Source organism: Leucoraja erinacea, chromosome 16 (genome assembly GCF_028641065.1).
Source record: "Leucoraja erinacea ecotype New England chromosome 16, Leri_hhj_1, whole genome shotgun sequence".
In the NCBI taxonomy this organism is placed as follows: domain Eukaryota; kingdom Metazoa; phylum Chordata; class Chondrichthyes; order Rajiformes; family Rajidae; genus Leucoraja; species Leucoraja erinaceus.
Window position 1 is genome coordinate 3109029 of NC_073392.1, and position 21100 is coordinate 3130128.

The 21100-nt window shown below is 48.4% G+C and overlaps 1 protein-coding gene across 3 annotated transcripts in view; it reads left to right on the top strand.

The window, feature by feature from the left end:
- LOC129704464 (filamin-B) overlaps positions 1 to 21100 on the top strand; it is a 171675-nt gene that overhangs the window by 15989 nt on the left and 134586 nt on the right. For all 3 annotated transcript variants that reach the window (XM_055647559.1, XM_055647560.1, XM_055647561.1), the window contains exon 2: positions 17624 to 18069. In XM_055647559.1, the coding sequence (XP_055503534.1) occupies positions 17712 to 18069 (358 nt within the window). In that variant the 5' untranslated portion in view covers positions 17624 to 17711. The remainder of the gene's footprint in view (positions 1 to 17623; positions 18070 to 21100) is intronic.

Consider the following 21100-nt stretch of genomic DNA (forward strand, 5'->3'; position numbering starts at 1 on the left):
CATTCAACAGTGTATGGTTACAGGATAAGGGAATAATATTTAGTGCAAGGTAAAGCCAGCTAAGCCTGATCAAGGATAGTCCGAGGGTCACCAATGAGGTAGATAGTAGTTTGGCACTGCTCTCTAGTTGTGGTGGGATGTGGTGGGATGAGTCAGTTGCCTGATAACAAGGAACTGGGGTTCTATTTCTGTATTCTAAATGGCTACGAGCGATTAGATCAAGGATTAGATCAAGGACAAATGAAAGAATCAAGAATCAAGAAAGAACTGCAGGTGCTGGGGAAAAAAAAAATCGAAGGTGGAGAAAAGTGCTGGAGGAACTCAGCGGGTGAGGCAGCATCGATGGAACGAAGGAAATAGGCGACGAAACGTCGATGCTGCCTCACCCGCTGAGTTTCTCCAGCATTTTTGTCTATCATGTACAATAACCTAATGTGACATCTCGGGTCGAGACCCTTCCATCTCGTTGCCTTCCTCTGCTTTCAGTTACTTCAAGAAAATATATACGGGTGGCACAGCAGTAGAGCTGTTTAGAAGGATGAGAGGGGATCTCATTCAAACATATAAGATTGTTAAGGGCTTGGACACGTTAGAGGCAGGAAACATGTTCCCGATGCTGGGGGACTCCAGAACCAGGGCCCCAGTTTAAGAATAAGGAGTAAGCCATTTAGAACGGTGACGAGGAAACACTTTTTCTCACAGAGAGTGGTGAGTCTGTGGAATTCTCTGCCTCAGAGGGCGGTGGAGGCCGGTTTTCTGGATGCTTTCAAGAGAGAGCTAGATAGGGCTCTTAAAGATAGCAGAGTCAGGGGATATGGGGAGAAGGCAGGAACAGGGTACTGATCGGGGATGATCAGCCGTGATCACATTGACTGGCGGTGCTGGCTCGAAGGGCCGAATGGCCTGACTGGTGGTGAGGGGACATGGAATGGTGGCCTATTGGAAAAATGGCCAGTGTGGTCTCGATAGTCCAGGGGTCCTCTATCCAGTGCAGCCCTGATACCGTGACTCTGAGCATACCTTACATGGAAATGGAGAGAGAGTTGAAAGAAAGAGAGAGCGAGTGGGAGAAAGAAAGAGAGGGATAGAGAGAAGGAGGGAGAGAGGGAGAGAAGAAAGGATAGAGATGGGGGAGGGGGAGGTGGAGAGAGGGAGAGAGACAAACACGATGTGTTTGTAATTGAGACACCGAGTGCTAGAGTAACTCAGTGGGTCAGGCAGCATCTGTGGAGAGCGTGGATAGGTGGCGTTTCACAGAGTGCGGGAGTAACTCAGCGGGTCAGGCAGCATCTGTGGAGAACATGGATAGGTGACGTTTCACAGAGTGCTGGAGTAACTCAGCGGGTCAGGCAGCATCTGTAGAGAACATGGATAGGTGACGTTTCACAGAGTGCTGGAGTAACTCAGCGGGTCAGGCAGCATCTGTGGAGAACATGGATAAGTGACGTTTCACAGAGTGCTGGAGTAACTCAGTGGGTCAGGCAGCATCTGTAGAGAACATGGATAGGAGACGTTTCACAGAGTGCTGGAGTAACTCAGCGGGTCAGGCAGCATCTGTGGAGAACATGGATAGGTGACGTTTCACAGAGTGCTAGAGTAACTCAGCGGGTCAGGCAGCATCTGTGGAGAACATGGATAGGTGACGTTTCACAGTGAGGTAGATAGTAGTTTGGCACTGCTCTCTGGTTGTGGTGGGATGAGTCAGTTGCCTGATAACATGGAACTGGGGTTCTATTTCTGTAATCTAAATGGCTACGAGCGATTAGATCAAGGACAAATGTATTTTTTGATATGCAAGCAATAATTGATAAGAGGGTGATGAATAACTTTTAACCCGATCATTTATTGATCTGAGATATTAATTGCTGCTGGCTGCCGCTAGACATCATTCCATTGAAAGGGGAACGTTTGTGGGAGGAAGTAGCCCCACTCTGTGTGGCCCAGCTTCGACAAGTTTCCTGTACTCTTGATGTTAATGTTTTGAGCAGTGCCTTGGGTTTTAATGCTTCATCCTAATGTGGCTACAACCCTGTTCACCACCACAGTGGAGAGGCAGACAGTTATGTTGGACAGGGATCAATAAACACTAGAGGATGCACTTTGCACAGACGCTGAGATTGTGGAGATATCGTTGAGGATATCTTGTTTAAGAAAGAACTGCAGGTGCTGGGGAAAAAATCGAAGGTGGAGAAAAGTGCTGGAGGACCTCAGCGGGTGAGGCAGCATCGATGGAACGAAGGAAATAAGCGACGAAACGTTGATGCTGCCTCACCCGCTGAGTTTCTCCAGCATTTTTGTCTATCATGTACAATAACCTAATGTGACATCTCGGGTCGAGACCCTTCCATCTTGTTGCCTTCCTCTGCTTTCAGTTATTTCAAGAAAATATATACGGGTGGTGCAGCTGTAGAGTTGTTTAGAAGGATGAGAGGGGATCTCATTCAAACATATAAGATTGTTAAGGGGCTTGGACACGTTAGAGGCAGGAAACGTGTTCCCGATGTTGGGGGAGTCCAGAACCAGGGGCCCCAGTTTAAGAATAAGGAGTAAGCCATTTAGAACGGAGACGAGGAAACACTTTTTCTCACAGAGAGTGATGAGTCTGTGGAATTCTCTGCCTCAGAAGGCGGTGGAGGCCGGTTCTCTGGATGCTTTCAAGAGAGAGCTAGATAGGACTCTTAAAGATAGCGGAGTCAGGGGATATGGGGAGAAGGCAGGAACGGGGTACTGATCGGGGATGATCAGCCGTGATCACATTGAATGGCGGTGCTGGCTCGAAGGGCCGAATGGCCTGACTGGTGGTGAGGGGACATGGAATGGTGGTCTATTGGAAAAATGGCCAGTGTGGTCTCGATAGTCCAGGGGTCCTCTATCCAGTGCAGCCCTGATACCGTGACTCTGAGCATACCTTACATGGGAATGGAGAGAGAGTTGAAAGAAAGAGAGAGCGAGAGGGAGAGAGAGAGAGAAAGAAAGAGAGGGATAGAGAGAAGGAGGGAGAGTGGGAGAGAAGAAAGGATAGAGATGGGGAAGAGGGAGGTGGAGAGAGGGAGAGAGACAAACACGATGTGTTTGTAATTGAGACACCGAGTGCTGGAGTAACTCAGTGGGTCAGGCAGCATCTCTGGAGAACATGGATAGGTGACGTTTCACAGTGAGGTAGATAGTAGTTTGGCACTGCTCTCTGGTTGTGGTAGGATGAGTCAATTGCCTGGTAACAAGGAACTGAGGTTCTATGTTCTGTAATCTAAATGTCTACGAGCGATTAGATCAAAGACAAATGTATTTTTTGATATGCAAGCAATAATTGATAAGAGGGTGATGAATAACTTTTAACCCGATCATTTATTGATCTGAGATATTAATTGATGCCGGCTGCCGCTAGACATCATTCCATTGAAAGGGGAACGTTTGTGGGAGGAAGTAGCCCCACTCTGTACGGCCCCAGCTTCGACAAGTTTCCTGTACTCTTGATGTTAATGTTTTGAGCAGTGCCTTGGGTTTTAATGCTTCATCCTAATGTGGCTACAACCCTGTTCACAACCACAGTGGAGAGGCAGACAGTTATGTTGGACAGGGATCAATAAACACTAGAGGATGCACTTTGCACAGACGCTGAGATTGTGGAGATATCGTTGAGGATATCTTGTTTAAGAAAGAACTGCAGGTGCGGGTGCAGCAGCATCTATGGAGCTAAGGAAATAGGCAACGTTTCGGGCCGAAACCCTTCCGGGTTTCAGCCCGAAACGTTGCCTATTTCCAGAAGGATTTTGGCCCGAAATGTTGCCTATTTCCTTAGCTCCATAGATGCTGCTGCACCATAACTCAGCGGGTCAGGCAGCATCTGTGGAGAACATGGATAGGTGACATTTCGGGTCGGGACCCATAACGTCACCTGCTGAGTTACTCCGGCAATTTTGAATCTTTTTTTTATAAACCCGTTTCTGCAGTTCCTTGTGTCTCCATTTGTAATTTAGATGCAAGGTTGGATTTATCATTTAATTAACATAAATTTAATCGCGTGTTCCAACGGAAAGAATCATTCTGGGATAAACACCTTGCAATAATTCCTAAAGCTAATGCCCCAGCTGTGTGTGTTTCTGTTGGATTGAGATACAACAACATCAGGTGCCATCTGTGGAATTAATATTTGATCAACCCTTTCAAAAACCTTTTCTTTTTTTTCCCTTTGGAAACTGGATTGGCAGCCTATTGGCCGAGGTTGATGAATGTTGACCTGCCTTGTTCTGTACAGATCCTCGCTCCTATGATTGACTGTGGAACAGCATCCCCCTTCCCATCAGAACTGCCCACTCCATCGACTCCTTTAAGTCGAGACTTAAAACTCATCTCTACTCCCAAGCCTTTCTTGACGTCCCCTGAGTGAGGGCTACATGTATGTAGTGATGTATGTATTTAATCTACAAACCAATGTTGTGTAACGTTAGTCTCTCCACCAATGTAAAGCACTTTGGTCAACGAGAGTTGTATTTTAAATGTGCTATAGAAATAAAAGTGACCACTTGACTTGACTAAGTGGAACCTCACTCCCACGCAGTATTACCATGCAGCTGCTGAAACAGAATGATTGGATTTATGAACTGAGGAATTCCTCGGCTGCTCATCATCGACATCCTTCGAAAATGCTGACCAGCGTTTGAATACCTCATAGAGCAGCGGGTAGAGCTGCTGCCTCACAGCAGCAGAGACGCAGGTTCGATCCTGACCTCGGGTTCTGTCTGTCTGCGGGTGTGTGTGTGTGTGCGTGCGCGTATGTGCGCGTGTGTGTGCGCGTGCGTGTGCGCGTGCGTGTGCGCCTGCGTGTGCATGCGTGTGTGTGTGCGTGTGTGTGTGCGCGTGTGTGTGCGCGTGTGTGCGCGTGTGCGTGCGTGTGTGTGTGCGCGTGTGTGTGCGCGTGTGTGTGCGTGTGTGTGCGTGTGTGTGTATGTGCGTGTGTGTGCGCGTGTGTGTGTGTGCGTGTGTATGTGCGTGTGTGTGTGCGTGTGTGTGCGCGTGCGTGTGCGCGTGCGTGTGCGCGTGTATGTGCGCGTGTGTGTGCGCGTGTGTGTGAGCATGTGTGTGCGCGTGTATGTGCGTGTGTATGTGCGCGTGTGTGTGTGCGTGTGTGCCCCGTGACTGCGTGGGTTTCCTCCAGGAGCTCCAGTTTCCTCCCACATCCCAAAGACGTGTGGGTTTATAGGTTTCTCGGCCAAACTGTATATTGACCCCAGTGTGTTGGGAGTGGATGAGAAAGTGGGATAACACAGAACTAGTGTGGACGGGTGATCAATGGTCGGCGTGGACTCAGTGGGCTGTATCTCTCAATCAATCAATATCACAAGAGAATAGAATGGTTTGAATGTTGACTGCTAACAATGAACCATTCTACATTTCGTTGATCATCGCCTGTTTTGATCTGTCGCTTTCACACCTTAGCCTACCATATCTCTAGTTTGCGCCACCGTGTCACCCTTCAGAAGCACTACAGTGATTCGAGGCAGTGTTCACCATCATCTGAAGGGCAATTAGAGATGGCCACTGCCATTAAGCCTCGCTGCAGAAAGCATTTTATTGGGATGCACCACAGTTTGGTTTGGGAACAGCTCCATCCATTGCAACCAATTGTGGACTCAGCCCAGACCATCACACAGCCCAACCTCCCTTCCACTGACTCCATCTACACCCCACGCTACCTCGTCAAGGCCAGCAGCATCATCAAGGACCAGTCGCACCCCGGCCACTCCCTCTTCTCCCCTCTCCCATCGGGCAAGAGGTACAGAAGTGTGAAAACGCACACCTCCAGATTCGGGGACAGTTTCTTCCCGTCTGTTATCAGGCGACTGAACCGTCCTTCCACAATAAACTAAACTAAACGGCCTGTCCCACTTTCACAACCTAATTCACCACCTCTGCTGAGTTTGCCCTTGACTCATACCCGCATCATGGGCGTAGCGGGCTGTGATGTTAGTCGCAGGTACTCGTGGCACCAAGTAGGTCGGGGCGTTTTCCTAACCTGATGAAAAATGTCCACCAGTAAAAAAATGTTGTGAATGAGGTTGTGAAAGTGGGGCAGGCCCTTTAACTAAACCAATACTGAATAATGGATCAATGCACGCTGCTGCTGACTCAGCAACTGATTGCAACATCCAAAAATAAAAGAAACAAATAGAATAAATGATTGAAAGCAGGAATTTTATGGAGGGAATAATTCACTGCCAGGACAAGTCTCCTGCCACAGTTGAGAAGAAAAGCAAGCGGGCGATCTGATCTTGCACGTTTGTTAATGCCACTCAGTAACTCACTGCTCAACGTACATGTGCAGTTCAAGGTGACCTTGCCTTTGTTTAAACACAGGCAACTACACTGGTAACTCAGGCTACCGCAGCAGAGTTGATTCTGCAAGTACCACGCAATGGGTCTAAGTTTAGAAGTAACTGCTGGCAGTGCCGGAGTTGTCGGCAATGCCAATGAGGTGAGTGATCCCCAGCCAAACGTATGGACCAATCTCATCCGCGTAACAGCGCAGGTTCACCAGGTTCATTCCCGGGATGGCGGGACTCTCATATGTTGATAGAATAGACAATAGGTGCAGGAGTAGGGCATGCGGCCCTTTGAGCCAGCACCACCAATCAATGTGATCATGACTGATCATCCACAATCAGTACCCCGTTCTAACTCTCTCTTGAAAGCATCCAGAGAATAGGCCTCCACCGCCTTCTGAGAATTCCACAGATTCACCACTCTCTGGGTGAAAACGTTTTTCCTCATCCCAGTTCTAAATGGCCTACCCCTTATTCTTAAACTGTTGCCCCTGGTTCTGGACTCCCCCAACATGGGAGTTGGAGAATGGAGCGGCTGGGCTTGTACACTCTGGAGTTTAGTGGGATGAGAGGGGATCTTATTGAAACATGTAAGATTATTAAGGGTTTGGACACGCTAGAGGCAGGAAACATGTTCCCAATGTTGGGGGAAGTCCAGAACTAGAATCCTATTGTCCAGAGGGATTTGATTCAAAGAGTTTGTGGCCAGGGTGAGAGGGGTCAGAGATGATCTTGCCCGCTCACTTCCTGGCCCTTGCAGTGTACAGTTCGTCAATGGAGGGAAGGTTGCAGCCAATAACCTTCTCTGCTGATCGGACGATTCGCTGCAGCCTCCGGGTGTCGTGCTTGGTGGCCGAGCCAAACCAGACCATGATGGAGAAGGTGAGGACAGACTCTACGATGGCCGTGTAGAATTGGACCATCATTGCCTGTGGCAGATTGTTCTTCCTCAGCTGCAGCAAAGCCAGCAACGTCCGATCAAGGATAGTCCGAGGGTCACCAATGAGGTAGATAGTAGTTCAGCACCGCTCTCTGGTTGTGGTGGGATGGTTCAGTTGCCTGATAACAGCTGGGAAGAAAATGTAGATGGACACTAAATGCTGGAGTAACTCAGCGGGTGAGGTAGCATCTATGGAGCGAAGGAATAAGTGATGTTTCGGGTCGAGACCTTTCTTCAGTCTGAAGGAATAGGTGACGTTTCGGGTCGAGACCCTTCCGGGTCTCGACCCGAAACGTCACCTATTCCTTCGCTCCATAGACGCTGCCTCGCCCGCTGAGTTTTTCCAGCACCTGCAGTCCCTTCTTAAACACAGCGTGGAAAGAGGCCCTTCGGCCCATCGAGTCCGCACTGACCCATGATCTCCACACACACTGTCGCCAATCCTACACACACTAAGGACAATTTAGAATTTCACCAAGCCAACTGGGCTGCAAACTTGTACAATCTTTGGAGTGTGGGAGGAAAGCGGAGATCCTGGAGAAAACCCACGCGGTCACAGGGAGAACGTGCAAACTCTGCATAGACAGTTACGTCCCTGTCAAATTGTCGCAGAGGGAGACGGGAGAATGTTGACTGCGGCTAATATCTGGTTGACAGAGACACGTGATCGTCGGTAATCTTTCCACTCGTAGGATGTGTTTATTCAGCAATACATCATAAAATTGAATTATTGCATTAAACGCTTCCATCAGATAGTAACGCCAGTGTAAATATGGAGCCGAGTAGCTCCGTGATGTGCCCATAAACAAGACGGATGTGTATCTGGAGAATGGCCCTCGCTCAAATATCACCAGCCACACCTTCACCCCTCTCCGCACCGCCCCCCCCCCCCCCCCTCCCTTGCCCTCCTCACCAACCCCTCTCCCTTTCCCCAAATCATTTCTAACATGGCTCGTAAACGACACGTCCTTCAAATTTCCTTTCCCCAATTCTCGTTTAGTTTAGGCGAATGGTATGTTAGCATTCATAGCAAAAGGATTTGAGTATAGGAGCAGGGAGGTTCCACTGCAGTTGTACAGGGTCTTGGTGAGACCACACCTGGAGTATCGCGTACAGTTTTGGTCTCCTTAATCTGAGGAAGGACATTATTGCCATAGAGGGAGTACAGAGAAGGTTCACCAGACTGATTCCTGGGATGTCAGGACTTTCATATGAAGAAAGACTGGATAGACTCGGTTTGTACTCGCTAGAATTTAGAAGATTGAGGGGGGATCTTATAGAAACTTACAAAATTCTTAAGGGGTTGGACAGGCTAGATGCAGGAAGATTGTTCCCGATGTTGGGGAAGTCCAGGACAAGGGGTCACAGTTTAAGGATAAGGGGGAAATCTTTTAGGACCGAGATGAAAACATTTTTCACACAGAGAGTGGTGAATCTCTGGAACTCTCTGCCACAGAAGGTAGTTGAGGCCACAGTTCATTGGCTATATTTAAGAGGGAGTTAGATGTGGCCCTTGTGGCTAAGGGGATCAGGGGGTATGGAGAGAAGGCAGGTACAGGATACTGAGTTGGATGATCAGCCATGATCGTATTGAATGGCGGTGTAGGCTCGAAGGGCCGAATGGCCTACTCCTGCACCTATTTTCTATGTTTCTATGTTTAGAGATACAGCGCGGAAACAGATAGCTTCTGCCCGCCGAGTCCGCACCGACCAGCGATCCCCGCACACTAAAGGGCCTGTCCCACTTTCACCACCTCAATCACCACTTGTTTTTCCTCGTGGACATTTTTCATCAGGCTAGAAAAAACGCCCCGACCTACTTGATACCACGAGTGCCTACGACCAGCATCACGGCCTCCCTACGACCTCGTGCTGCGAGTACGAGTCAAGGGCAAACTCGGCAGAGGTGGTGAATTAGGTCGTGAAAGTGGGACAGGCCCTTAAGACCATCCTGCACACACTGGGGACAATTTACACTTAAATACCAAAGCCAATTAACTTACAAACCTGCGCGTCTTTGGAGTGTGGGAGGAAACCGAAGATCTCGGAGAAAACCCGCGCAGGTCGCGGGGAGAACGTGCAAACTCCGTACAGACAGCACCCGTAGCAAGGATCGAACCCGGCTCTCTGGCGCTGTGAGGCAGCAACTCTACCGCTGCTTCATCGATATCTGTCCTTCCTTCTGTGAAAGAACTTAGAAACCTGGAAGCAGGAACATGATGCAAAGTGAAACTAATCTCCAAAGTAGCTCTTGTTTTCCCTCTCTCTCCATCCCCTCCCCCCTTCCTAGTTCTTCTGCCAGTCATACTGTCTCCCACTGCATTTTACCTTCATATCACCCTCTCCCCTGACATCAGTCTGAAGAAGGGTCTCAATAATAGGTGCAGGAGTAGGCCATTCGGCCCTTCGAGCCTGCACCGCCATTCAACATGATCATGGCTGATCATCCAACTCAGTATCCTGTACCTGCCTTCTCTCCATACCCTCTGATCCCTTTAGCCACAAGGGCCACATCTAACTCCCTCTTAAATATAGCCAATGAACTGTGGCCTCAACTACCTTCTGTGGCAAAGAATTCCAGAGATTCACCACACTCTGTGTGAAATAGTTTTTTCTCATCTCGGTCCTAAAAGATTTCCCTCTTATCCTTAAACTGTGACCCCTTGTTCTGGACTTCAATGTGATCATGGCTGATCATCCACAATCAGTACCCCGTTCCTGCCTTCTCCCCATATCCCCTGACTCCACTCTCAACCTGAGACATCGCCCCTTCCTCCCCACCAGAGATGCTGCCTGTCCCGCTGAGTTACTCCAGCATTTTGTGTCTAACTTCAATTTAAACCAGCATCTGCAGTTCTTTCCGAAACTAATCTCCTCTGCCAATCCGTGATCCACAACCCCCTGTTCCCTGCTTCCTAAAAGCCTCTTAAATGGCAATCCCTGGAAATTAACTGCATGAAGAAAGTATATAAAAGTTGATTGATTGAAAATGGACCCGTTTATTTATCACCCTCTCACAATATAGTCTTTGAAGGTCTTTTTATAGCTTTAATATTTTGTGCGTTTTTGCTACAGAAACCTTTCTTGTTTGTAACATCTGGAAGGCATTACAGTGACATGGTTCATTGGCATTGTGTATAGCGGTATGAAGCTAGTTTATGCCTACAAATACTCCATCGCTAACTTCCCCACTGAGTGATGTTTGAGAAGGAACTGCAGATGCTGGAAAATCGAAGGTAAACAGAAAATGCTGGAGTAACTCAGCGGGTGAGGCAGCATCTGTGGAGCGAAGGAATAGGTGACGATTCGGGTCGAGACCCTTCTTCAGTCTGAAGGAATAGGTGACGTTTCGGGTCGAGACCCTTCTTCAGTCTGAAGGAATAGGTGACGTTTCGGGTCGAGACCCTTCTTCAGTCTGAAGGAATAGGTGACGTTTCGGGTCGAGACCCTTCCGGGTCTCGACCCGAAACGTCACCTATTCCTTCAGTCTGAAGAAGGGTCTCGACTTAAAACGTCACCTATTTCTTCGCTCCATAGACGCTGCCTCGCCCGCTGAGTTTTTCCAGCATCTGCAGTCCCTTCTTAAACACAGCGTGGAAAGAGGCCCTTCGGCCCACTGGGTCCGTACTGACCCATGATCTCCACACACTGTCGCCAATCCTACACACACTAAGAACAATTTAGAATTTCACCAAGCCAATTGGGCTGCAAAATTGTACAATCTTTGGAGTGTGGGAGGAAACCGGAGATCCTGGAGAAAACCCACGCGGTCACAGGGAGAACGTGCAAACTCTGCATAGACAGTTACGTCCCTGTCAGATTGTCGCAGAGGGAGACGGGAGAATGTTTCGGGACAATCTAGCTGCAGGTCATAGAGTCATACAGCATGCCAACAGCTTTGGCCCAACTACACCATGCTAACATCACCTGGCTACCATTCAGATTGGACTGAACGGACTTGGTTGCAGAGATAAATAAACAAGGAGTAGGCCATTCGGCCCTTCGAGCCTGCACCGCCATTCAATATGATCATGGCTGATCATCCAACTCAGTATCCTGTACCTGCCTTCTCTCCATACCCCCTGATCCCTTTAGCCACAAGGGCCACATCTAACTCCCTCTTAAATATACCCAATGAACTGTGGCCTCAACTACCTTCTGTGGCAGAGAGTTCCAGAGAAAAATAACTGGAAAAAAGATACAAAACTCCAGAATAAATGATTTCCGATATTTCTGCTCACAAATTTGGTATTTTTGGTGGCAGGAAACTAAAACTTTTTAAAGAGCAGGTTTTAATAACTTGCGAGAAGTCTCCAGGACTCAGTTGACGACCACTCTGCCCATTGTACCATGTGCTAGCTCTTTGTAACGCTTTCCCATTGCATGGCAAGTATTCGCATTGCACATCAACTCCATCTTGAAAGTTGCTCCTGAATGTTCTTGAACCAACCCCGCCAATCAATCCCAGATCGTCATAAGTCATTGCATTGATAATAAATTTCCCTCGGGGTCTTCTTGCAGTTGGGTTAGATCTGTGGGACACAAGGGTCTGTAGACGCTGGGACCTCGGGCACGACACCAAGTGTTGGAGGAACTCAGCAGCTTCGGCAGCATCTGTGGAGGGAATGGGCAGGGGATATAGAAACATAGAAATTAGGTGCAGGAGTAGGCCATTCGGCCCTTCGAGCCTGCACCGCCATTCAATATGATCATGGCTGATCATCCAACTCAGTATCCCGTACCTGCCTTCTCTCCATACCCCCTGATCCCCTTAGCCACAAGGGCCACATCTAACTCCTTCTTAAATATAGCCAATGAACTGGCCTCGACTACCCTCTGTGGCAGAGAGTTCCAGAGATTCACCACTCTCTGCGTGAAAAAAGTTCTTCTCATCTCGGTTTTAAAGGATTTCCCCTTAATCCTTAAGCTGTGACCCCTTGTCCTGGACTTCCCTAACATCGGGAACAATCTTTCCTGCATCTAGCCTGTCCAACCCCTTAAGAATTTTGTAAGTTTCTATAAGATCCCCTCTCAATCTTCTAAATTCTAGAGAGTATAAACCAAGTCTATCCAGTCTTTCTTCATAAGACAGTCCTGACATCCCAGGAATCAGTCTGGTGAACCGTCTCTGCACTCCCTCTATGGCAATAATGTCCTTCCTCAGATATCTGTTCAGGTTAAATCAGTCCTGGTTTGACTGAACTCCAGATTCTCCCCTTTGACAGCTTTGGTTAGTAAAAATCTATCGGTCCCGGATTTAAAATGTTATTAAAGTGATGTTTTGTGATACACCACGGAAACAGGTTATTCAGCCCATTGACAATAGACAATAGGTGCAGGAGTAGGCCATTTGGCCCTTTGAGCCAGCACCTACCACCATTCATTGTGATCATGGCTGATCATCCACAATCAGTACCCCGTTCCTGCCTTCTCCCCATATCCCCTGACTCCGCTATTTTTAAGAGCCCCATCTAGCTCTCTCTTGAAAGCTCTCTCTCTCTCTATTGAGTCCAGGCCAACCATCTATCACCCGTTCACATTAGTTCTATGTTATGCAACTCCCTACACACTTGGGGCAATTTACAGAGGGGCAATTAACCAGCAGGCTCGCATGTCTTTAAGATGTGGGAGGAACTCAAAGCACCTGGAGAAAACCCACATTGGTTGAGGCCGGAACTATAACAACATTTAAAAGACAGTTGGACGGGTACATGGATGGGAAAGGTAGAAAGGGATGTGGGGCGTACACGGGCAGATGGGACTAGTGCAGGTGGGACTAGTGCAGATGGGGCTAGTGCAGGTGGGACTAGTGCAGGTGGGACTAGTGGAGATGGGGCTAGTGCAGATGGGACTAGTGCAGATGGGGCTAGTGCAGGTGGGACTAGTGCAGGTGGGACTAGTGGAGATGGGGCTAGTGCAGATGGGACTAGTGCAGGTGGGGCTAGTGCAGGTGGGACTAGTGCAGGTGGGGCTAGTGCAGGTGGGAGGGACTAGTGGAGATGGGACTAGTGCAGATGGGACTAGTGCAGGTGGGGCTAGTGCAGGTGGGCTAGTGCAGGTGGGGCTAGTGCAGGTGGGACTAGTGGAGGTGGGGCTAGTGCAGGTGGGGCTAGTGCAGGTGGGGCTAGTGGAGGTGGGGCTAGTGCAGGGTGGGGCTAGTGCAGGTGGGGCTAGTGCAGGTGGGGCTAGTGGAGGTGGGGCTAGTGCAGGTGGGGCTAGGCAGGTGGGACTAGTGGAGATGGGGCTAGCGCAGGTGGGGCTAGCGCAGGTGGGGCTAGCGCAGGTGGGACTAGCGCAGGTGGGACTAGCGCAGGTGGGACTAGCGCAGGTGGGACTAGCGGAGGTGGGACTAGTGGGAGGCGGGACTAGTGGAGGCGTGGCTAGTGTAGGCGGGGCTAGTGCAGGTGGGGCTAGTGCAGGTGGGGCTAGTGCAGGTGGGACTAGTGCAGGTGGGGCGAGTGGAGGTGGGGCTAGTGGAGGTGGGGCTAGTGCAGGTGGGGCTAGTGGAGATGGGACGTGTAGATGGGACTCTTTGCTTGAGGTGGACTTTGGGCTTTCCATGTTAGATAACTTGATGACTCATTGTCTTGATAACTCGATGACTCACTGACAAAATAACGCGATGACTCATGGTTTTATCATTCGATGACTCATGCAGTTGATGAGTCACTGTGTCCAAGGCTGACCTATTGGGGCAGTGCCAAGCCCTGGGGCATGGGCAACATGGGCCTGTGGACCATAGGGTCTTCACTTGAGCAACACCAACATTCCCATCCACTCTGCTGCCGTGTCCATGGGGAATACCTGACGGAATGAATGAGTGGCTTGGCAAAGAAAGATCTCGGACAAGCTGTGTGCAGAAGTAAATTTACGACCTTTTATTGCATATGGGACTTTGGTTTACAGTTCATCTGTGGCTTGGTTTGTCTGAATGTTTGTGTGTGTGTCAGCACTTGGCCACGATGTTTCCATGTACATCACTGAACTACAGCAAACACACTAATGTTCACCCAGGTCCGCACACCTTTTCCCTCCTGGATATCGACCAGTCTAGAGAATAATTCTGGACCCTAACCACTTTACAGTAACTGAAGAAGGGTCTCGACCCAAAAACGTCACCCATTCCTTCACTCCAGAGGAGCTGCCTGTCCCGCTGAGTTACTCCAGATTTTTGTGTCAATACAGAACAATCTAACACAAACATTTATCAGGCATCCAATACCATGTGCAGTAATATTTGACATTGATTTTAGTTTGGAAATACTGTGTGGAAGCAGGCCCTTCATCCCACTGAGTCCATGCTGACCACCTGTTCACACTGGTTCTGTGCTATCCCACCTTCTCATCCACTCCCTACACACTAGGGGACAATTTACAAAGGGGCCAATGAACCTGCAAACCCGAACGTCTTTAGGATGTGGGAGGAAACCAGAGCACCCGGAGGAAACCCACGTGGTCACAGGGAGAACGTGCAAACTGCACACAGACAGCACCAGAGGTCAGGATCGAACCCAGGTCTCTGGCGCTGTGAGGCAGCAACTCTACCACAGTGCCACTGTGAAGCCATCACAGCTAATGGTTCTATTTTGACATCTTTCGTATTTTTGAAATGTTATTCAAATTTCTTCTGGGAGTTGTGAATGTGTTTGATTAATATTTCATCTTAGCTAAATTAAACTTCCATCAAGAATTCTTACTTCTTACCACTATATCAAGTTGAGAGTAAGTCATTGAAACTCACATTAACCATATAACCATATAACAATTACAACCCTACAAGTCCGTGCCAAACAACTTTTTTCCCTTTGTCCCACCTGCCTGCACTCATACCATAACCCTCCATTCCCTTCTCATCCATATGCCTATCCAATTTATTTTTAAATGATACCAACGAACCTGCCTCCACCATTTCCACTGGAAGCTCATTCCACATCGCTACCACTCTCTGAGTAAAGAAGTTCCCCCTCATGTCACCCCTAAACTTCTGTCCCTTAATTCTGAAGTCATGTCCTCTTGTTTGAATCTTCCCTATTCTCAAAGGGAAAAGCTTGTCCACATCAACTCTGTCTATCCCTCTCATCATTTTAAAGACCTCTATCAAGTCCCCCCTTAACCTTCTGCACTCCAGAGAATAAAGACCTAACTTATTCAACCTTTCTCTGTAACTTAGTTGTTTAAACCCAGGCAACATTCTAGTAAATCTCCTCTGTACTCTCTCTATTTTGTTGACATCCTTCCTATAATTGGGCGACCAAAATTGTACACCATACTCCAGAATTGGTCTCACCAATGCCTTGTATAATTTTAACATTATATCCCAGCTTCTATACTCATTAATTCCACAGCCATTGTACATTGACACTGTTGTGCAGCTCAAAGACACAGTGTGTAGGAAGGAACTGCAGATGCTGGTTGCAATACACCGAGCATAGACACAAACAAAGATCATAGAGTGGGTCTTTGAACAAAAACTGCTGGACTAACTCAGCGGGACAGGCAGCGTCTCTGGAGAGAAGGAATGGGTGACGTTTCGGTCGAAACTGAAGTCTGAAGAAGGGTCTCGACCCGAAACGGCACCCATTCCTTCTCTCCACAGATGCTGCCTGTCCCGCTGAGTTATCCCAGCAAGGGTTTCGGCCCGAAACGTTGCCTATTTCCTTCGCTCCATAGATGCTGCTGCACCTGCTGAGTTTCTCCAGCTTTGTTGTGTACCAGTAAAAGTTAGTCCCTGGTGAGATAGGAGTTTACAGTCCTAATGGCATTTGTGTTGGGCAGGGCTTGACCAGACTGCACTATATTGCACTGTATTGCACTATACTGTACTGTACTCAGGGGCGGATTAAGGCTCATTGGTGCCCTAAGCACTGACCAATCTTGGTGCCCTCCTCCTTTCCACACTGACCCAGTCCATTTTAGTTGTTGACCTGTCTGACCAGATATACAATGCAGGTTGCAGCGGTACAAACATTTATTCATATGATAACACAATATACTGTACAAACTAAGCCAAGTTTGGGCTACATAAAGTTCTACAAAAATGCAATACAACATCTATTTTAATATTTCACGTTAAATGTATCAAAGTTGCAATATTCATGACCTGAAAGGCATTTTTCTACATTTCATTTTCGCAAAATCACTGATAACATCCTCGAAATTAATACTTCTCAGAATGTCTGCTTGAATTGTTAATATACACGGTGAGTCGAGTCTTTCTTGAAGCATGACTGATCTATTTGGGTTTTTTTTACACGTTTCAGTTGTGAGAAAGACCTCTCTGTTGTGCAGTTGGTCACCATTAATGTTAAACATATTCTTAAGGCAATTTCAACATTTGGAAAGGCACTGTAATTGTAAATCTTTATTGTCATTTCCTGAGTATTTGCATACCCAGAGGAAACAAAAAAACGTTGCTCAACCAGTGTCCATTCAGTTTGCATTAAAAAATAAATAGGAATTAAAATTAAAAAATACATGTCATTTGTAGAAATACTGTCTAGTTTGTCTTCTGTATTTGCAAAGTTCCATGTGAGTGAAAGACGTTTTCTTGGTTGTTTTAAACTTATGAAGAACATGTGACTGGAACTGCTGAAGCTCTGTAGACAAAGTGTTGTTCATGTCATCTGGATAAACATCAATGAGTGTCTGACAAGTCTTTGAGTGCCTTTCACTTTCTGATAATTGGGAATTAGCATCTTGTTTTTTTTCCACCCTTTTCCCCAACTTTGTGGTGCACTTCGCTCCATTTGGCCCGCTGGTTTCCCTAAGCACGTGCTTACTGTCTGAGTTTAATGTGTGTTGGGCACCCCTGACTGTACTGCACTGTTTAATAGGGAACTATGCAGATGCTGTTGAATGCGAAGGTGTTGGGCAAGGCTGGAGAGACTCACTTTATTGCAGCAGCTACACTATACTGTAGCGAGCTTGTTGTGTACTTGTGTGTTGGGCAGGGATTGACCAGACTGTTCTATATTGCACTGTACTACACTATACTGTACTGAGCTTGTTGTGTCCTTGTGTGTTGGGCAGGGTTTGACCAAACTGCACTGTATTGCACTATACTACACTATACTATACTGAGCTTGACTGTACTGTACCGAGCTTGTTGTGTGCTTGTGTGTTGACCAGACTGCACTGTATTGCACTATACTACACTATACTGTACTGAGCTTGTTGTGTACTTGTGTGTTGGGCAGGGCTTGACAAGACTGCACTGTATTGCACTATACTACACTATACTGTACTGAGCTTGTTGTGTACTTGTGTGTTGGGCAGGGTTGACCAGACTGCACTGTATTGCACTATACTACACTATACTACACTATACTGTACTGAGGTTGTTGTGTGCTTGTGTGTTGGGCAGGGCTAGTGCAGGTCGGTCCGGAAGAGGAGCGCTCGCTTGGTTTGGAGCAGCCCAGCCCAGCCCAGGAGGAGGGACGGAGGGACGGACAATGCTGACGCAGACGCGGCTGAAGGAGCCGGAGCGGCGGGCGAGAGCAGACGACAGAGACGCCGAGATGCCGGTGACAGAGAAGGACCTGGCGGACGATGCGCCGTGGAAGCGGATCCAACAGAACACCTTCACCCGCTGGTGCAACGAGCACCTGAAATGTGTCAACAAGCGCATCGGCAACTTGCAGAGCGACCTGGCGGACGGGCTGCGGCTGATCGCGCTGCTCGAGGTGTTGAGCCAGAAGCGAATGTACCGCAAATATCACCAGCGGCCCACCTTCCGCCAGATGCAACTGGAGAACGTGTCTGTTGCCCTCGAGTTCCTGGACCGGGAGAACATCAGGCTGGTGTCTATCGGTTAGTGCCCGTGCACCCCACCCCCCCCAAAACTACTGCCCCCCCCCCTTCCATACTGCTGAAACTCAACCACCACCACAATACTGCCCCCCCCCACACTACTGCACCCCCCCCACACAATATTAGCTGCACCCCCCCCACCCCACACCCCAAACTACTACACACTCCCCCCCCCCCCCACTGCTGCACCACCCACCCCCCCATACTACTGCCCCCCCCCTTCAATACTGCTGAAACTCACCCCACCACAATACTGCAACCCCCCAGTATTAGTGCACCCCCCCTTCACCCCACACCCCACAAACTACTACACTCCCCCCCCCCCCCAATACTCTGCACCCCCCCTTCAATACTGCTGAAACCCCCCCCCCCATACTACTGCTGCAACCCCCCCCCCCCAATACTGCTGCACCCCCCTTCAATACTGCACCGCCCCCCAATACTACTGCACCCCCATTCAATACTGCTACACACCCCCCCCCCCCCAATACTGCTGCACCCCTCACTAACCCCCTCAACACCAACCCCTCCCCTCAACACCAACCCTCACTCAATTCAATTTCAAACCCTCACTCACTCCAATACAAACACCAACCCTCCTCTCCCTGCACCAGGTGTGGCTTCTCGCACCTCAACACGTCTCCCTTAATGAAAACTTCTCCCCCTCGCTTTAAGCTCGTTCTCTCTCTCTCACTAACTCTCCTCGCTGCCACAAGGTGTGGTTTAGCATCGCACCCACTTCCAACACTTCCCGCCCGCTCTTTGACTTGAAACTTGTTCTCTCTCTCACACACAGTCTCTGTCTTTCACACTTTCTCTCTCATTATCTCTGTTTTCACTCTCTCTCTCTCTCTCTCTGTCTCTGTCCCTGTCTCTCTCTCTCTCTCTCACAGTCTCTCTCTTTCATTCTCTGTTTGTCTCTCTTTGTCTCTCTCACAGTCCCAAACTGTCTCTCATTCTCTCTCTGTCTGTCTCTCCCTCTCCCTCTCTGCCACAAGGTGTGGCTTCTCACCCTCTCTCTCCTTCACTTTAAACTTGCCCTTTCTCTCTCTGACTTTAACCTTGTTCTGCTAAATACTTACCAACCTTGGCAACGCACCCGCATGTCGGAGGGGAGGGTTGGGTTGGGATATGGTTGTTGGCAATAAATGAGTTTGGGGAGTTATAGTTCCAGTGGAGATGTCAGCTCAGTTTGTAGTTCTGTGCGTTAGAGTTCATTGTTCTCGCATGGGTGTGATGTTTGCTAATGTTTCTTTTGTTGCTGAGGGGTTTGGTCACACACTGGTCTAGTGTGTAGCGAACATTCACTGCGTCTTGTTGCATTTTCTCCCCCCTCCTCCCCTCCCCTAACTTGACCTGTCTGAGTCAGGCACACCCGCGAGTGAGCGCGGCGGCTCAACACGGCCATTGTGTGTGCGCGTGTGTTTTACAGTGCGTGTGTTTTACAGTGCGTGTGTGTGTTACTCTGTGCGTAACTGTGTGTGTGTTAAACTGTGTGTGTGTTACTATGTGTGTGTTACTGTGTGTGTGTGTTACTATGTGTGTGTTTGTGTGTGTATGTGTTACTGTGTGTGTATGTGTTACTGTGTGTGTGTTAACTGTGTGTGTGTGTGTTACAGTGCGTGTGTGCAACTGTGTTACTCTGTGTAACTGTGTGTTACACTGTGTATGTGTGTTACACTATGTGTGTGTGTGTGTTACTCTGTATGTGTTACTGTGTGTGTTACTGTGTGTTATAGTGTGTGCGTGTGTGTTATAGTGTGTTACTGTGTGTATGTGTTACTGTGTGTTATAGTGTGTTACTGTGTGTTACTGTGTGTTACTGGTGTGTGTTAATCCAGAGGCAAGTTCCCTCCAGTCTGCAGCAGATGCTCAGCTCTGGGTGTGGCGGGGATGGGCTGTGATCTCACCCCCTCTCTCATAGTGGCTGAGGTCACTGATCAGCTACAGATTCCCACAGATTCACCACCCTCGGGTCCCTCGGCTGTGGGATATTGAGGGGCAGTGTATGTTGGACCCCCCCCTCATGAAACAAGGGACACATGATTGAGTGGCAAGAGGGCCGCTTAGATAGATAGCCTTTATAGTACAGTCTAGTTTATTGTCATGTGTACCGAGGTACATTCAAAAGCTTTTTGTTGCGTGCTAACCAGTCAGCGGAACGACAATGCATGATTACAGTCGGTCCATTCGCAGTGTGTAGATACATGATAAGGCAATAGCGTTTAGTGCAAGGTAAAGCCAGCAAAGCCCCCTCAAGGATAGTCTGAGGTTCACCAAAGAGGTGGATAGTGGTTGTTTACGAAGGAACTGCAGATGCTGGAAAATCGAAGGTAGACAAAAATGCTGGAGGAACTCAGTGGGTGCAGCAGCATCTATGGAGCGAAGGAAATAGGCAACGTTTCGGGCCGAAACCCTTGGGAAATAGGCAACGTTTCGGGGCCGAATCCCTTGGGAAATAGGCAACGTTTCGGGCCGAATCCCTTGGGAAATAGGTAACGTTTCGGGCCGAAACCCTTTCGGGTTTCGGCCCGAAACGTTGCCTATTTCCTTTGCTCCATAGACGCTGCTGCACCCGCTGAGTTTCTCCAGCACTTTTGTCTACCAGGTGGATTCTAGTTCACCACTGCTGCTATGATGGTTTTTGTCAACACTACCAGGCTGAACGCTGACCGATGTATGTATGTCTATGGAGAATGTCGGAGGAATTTTGCACAGTTCTGGTTTTTGTACATTATTTAAAAAAAAAAAAAATCCTGAATAAAGTTTATTCTGTTTTAAAAAAAACCCAATAATTCTAGTGGGGTGTTAAATGTGGGCGGGTTAGGCCTTGCTTTCTGCAAGAGTATGACTTTGGTTCAGTCGGCTTCTGTTCACTCTGGGTCAGCTTAAAGAAAATAGTCCGTATTGGGCAATGTGACTGCGTGTAACTCTGGTTAAATATTGTCTGGTGGGTGGGGCGTAGACTGTTGCACCGGTAGTATGATTCCTAACCTGGAACTCAAGTGGTGCAAGCGTGTCTGTGTGTGTG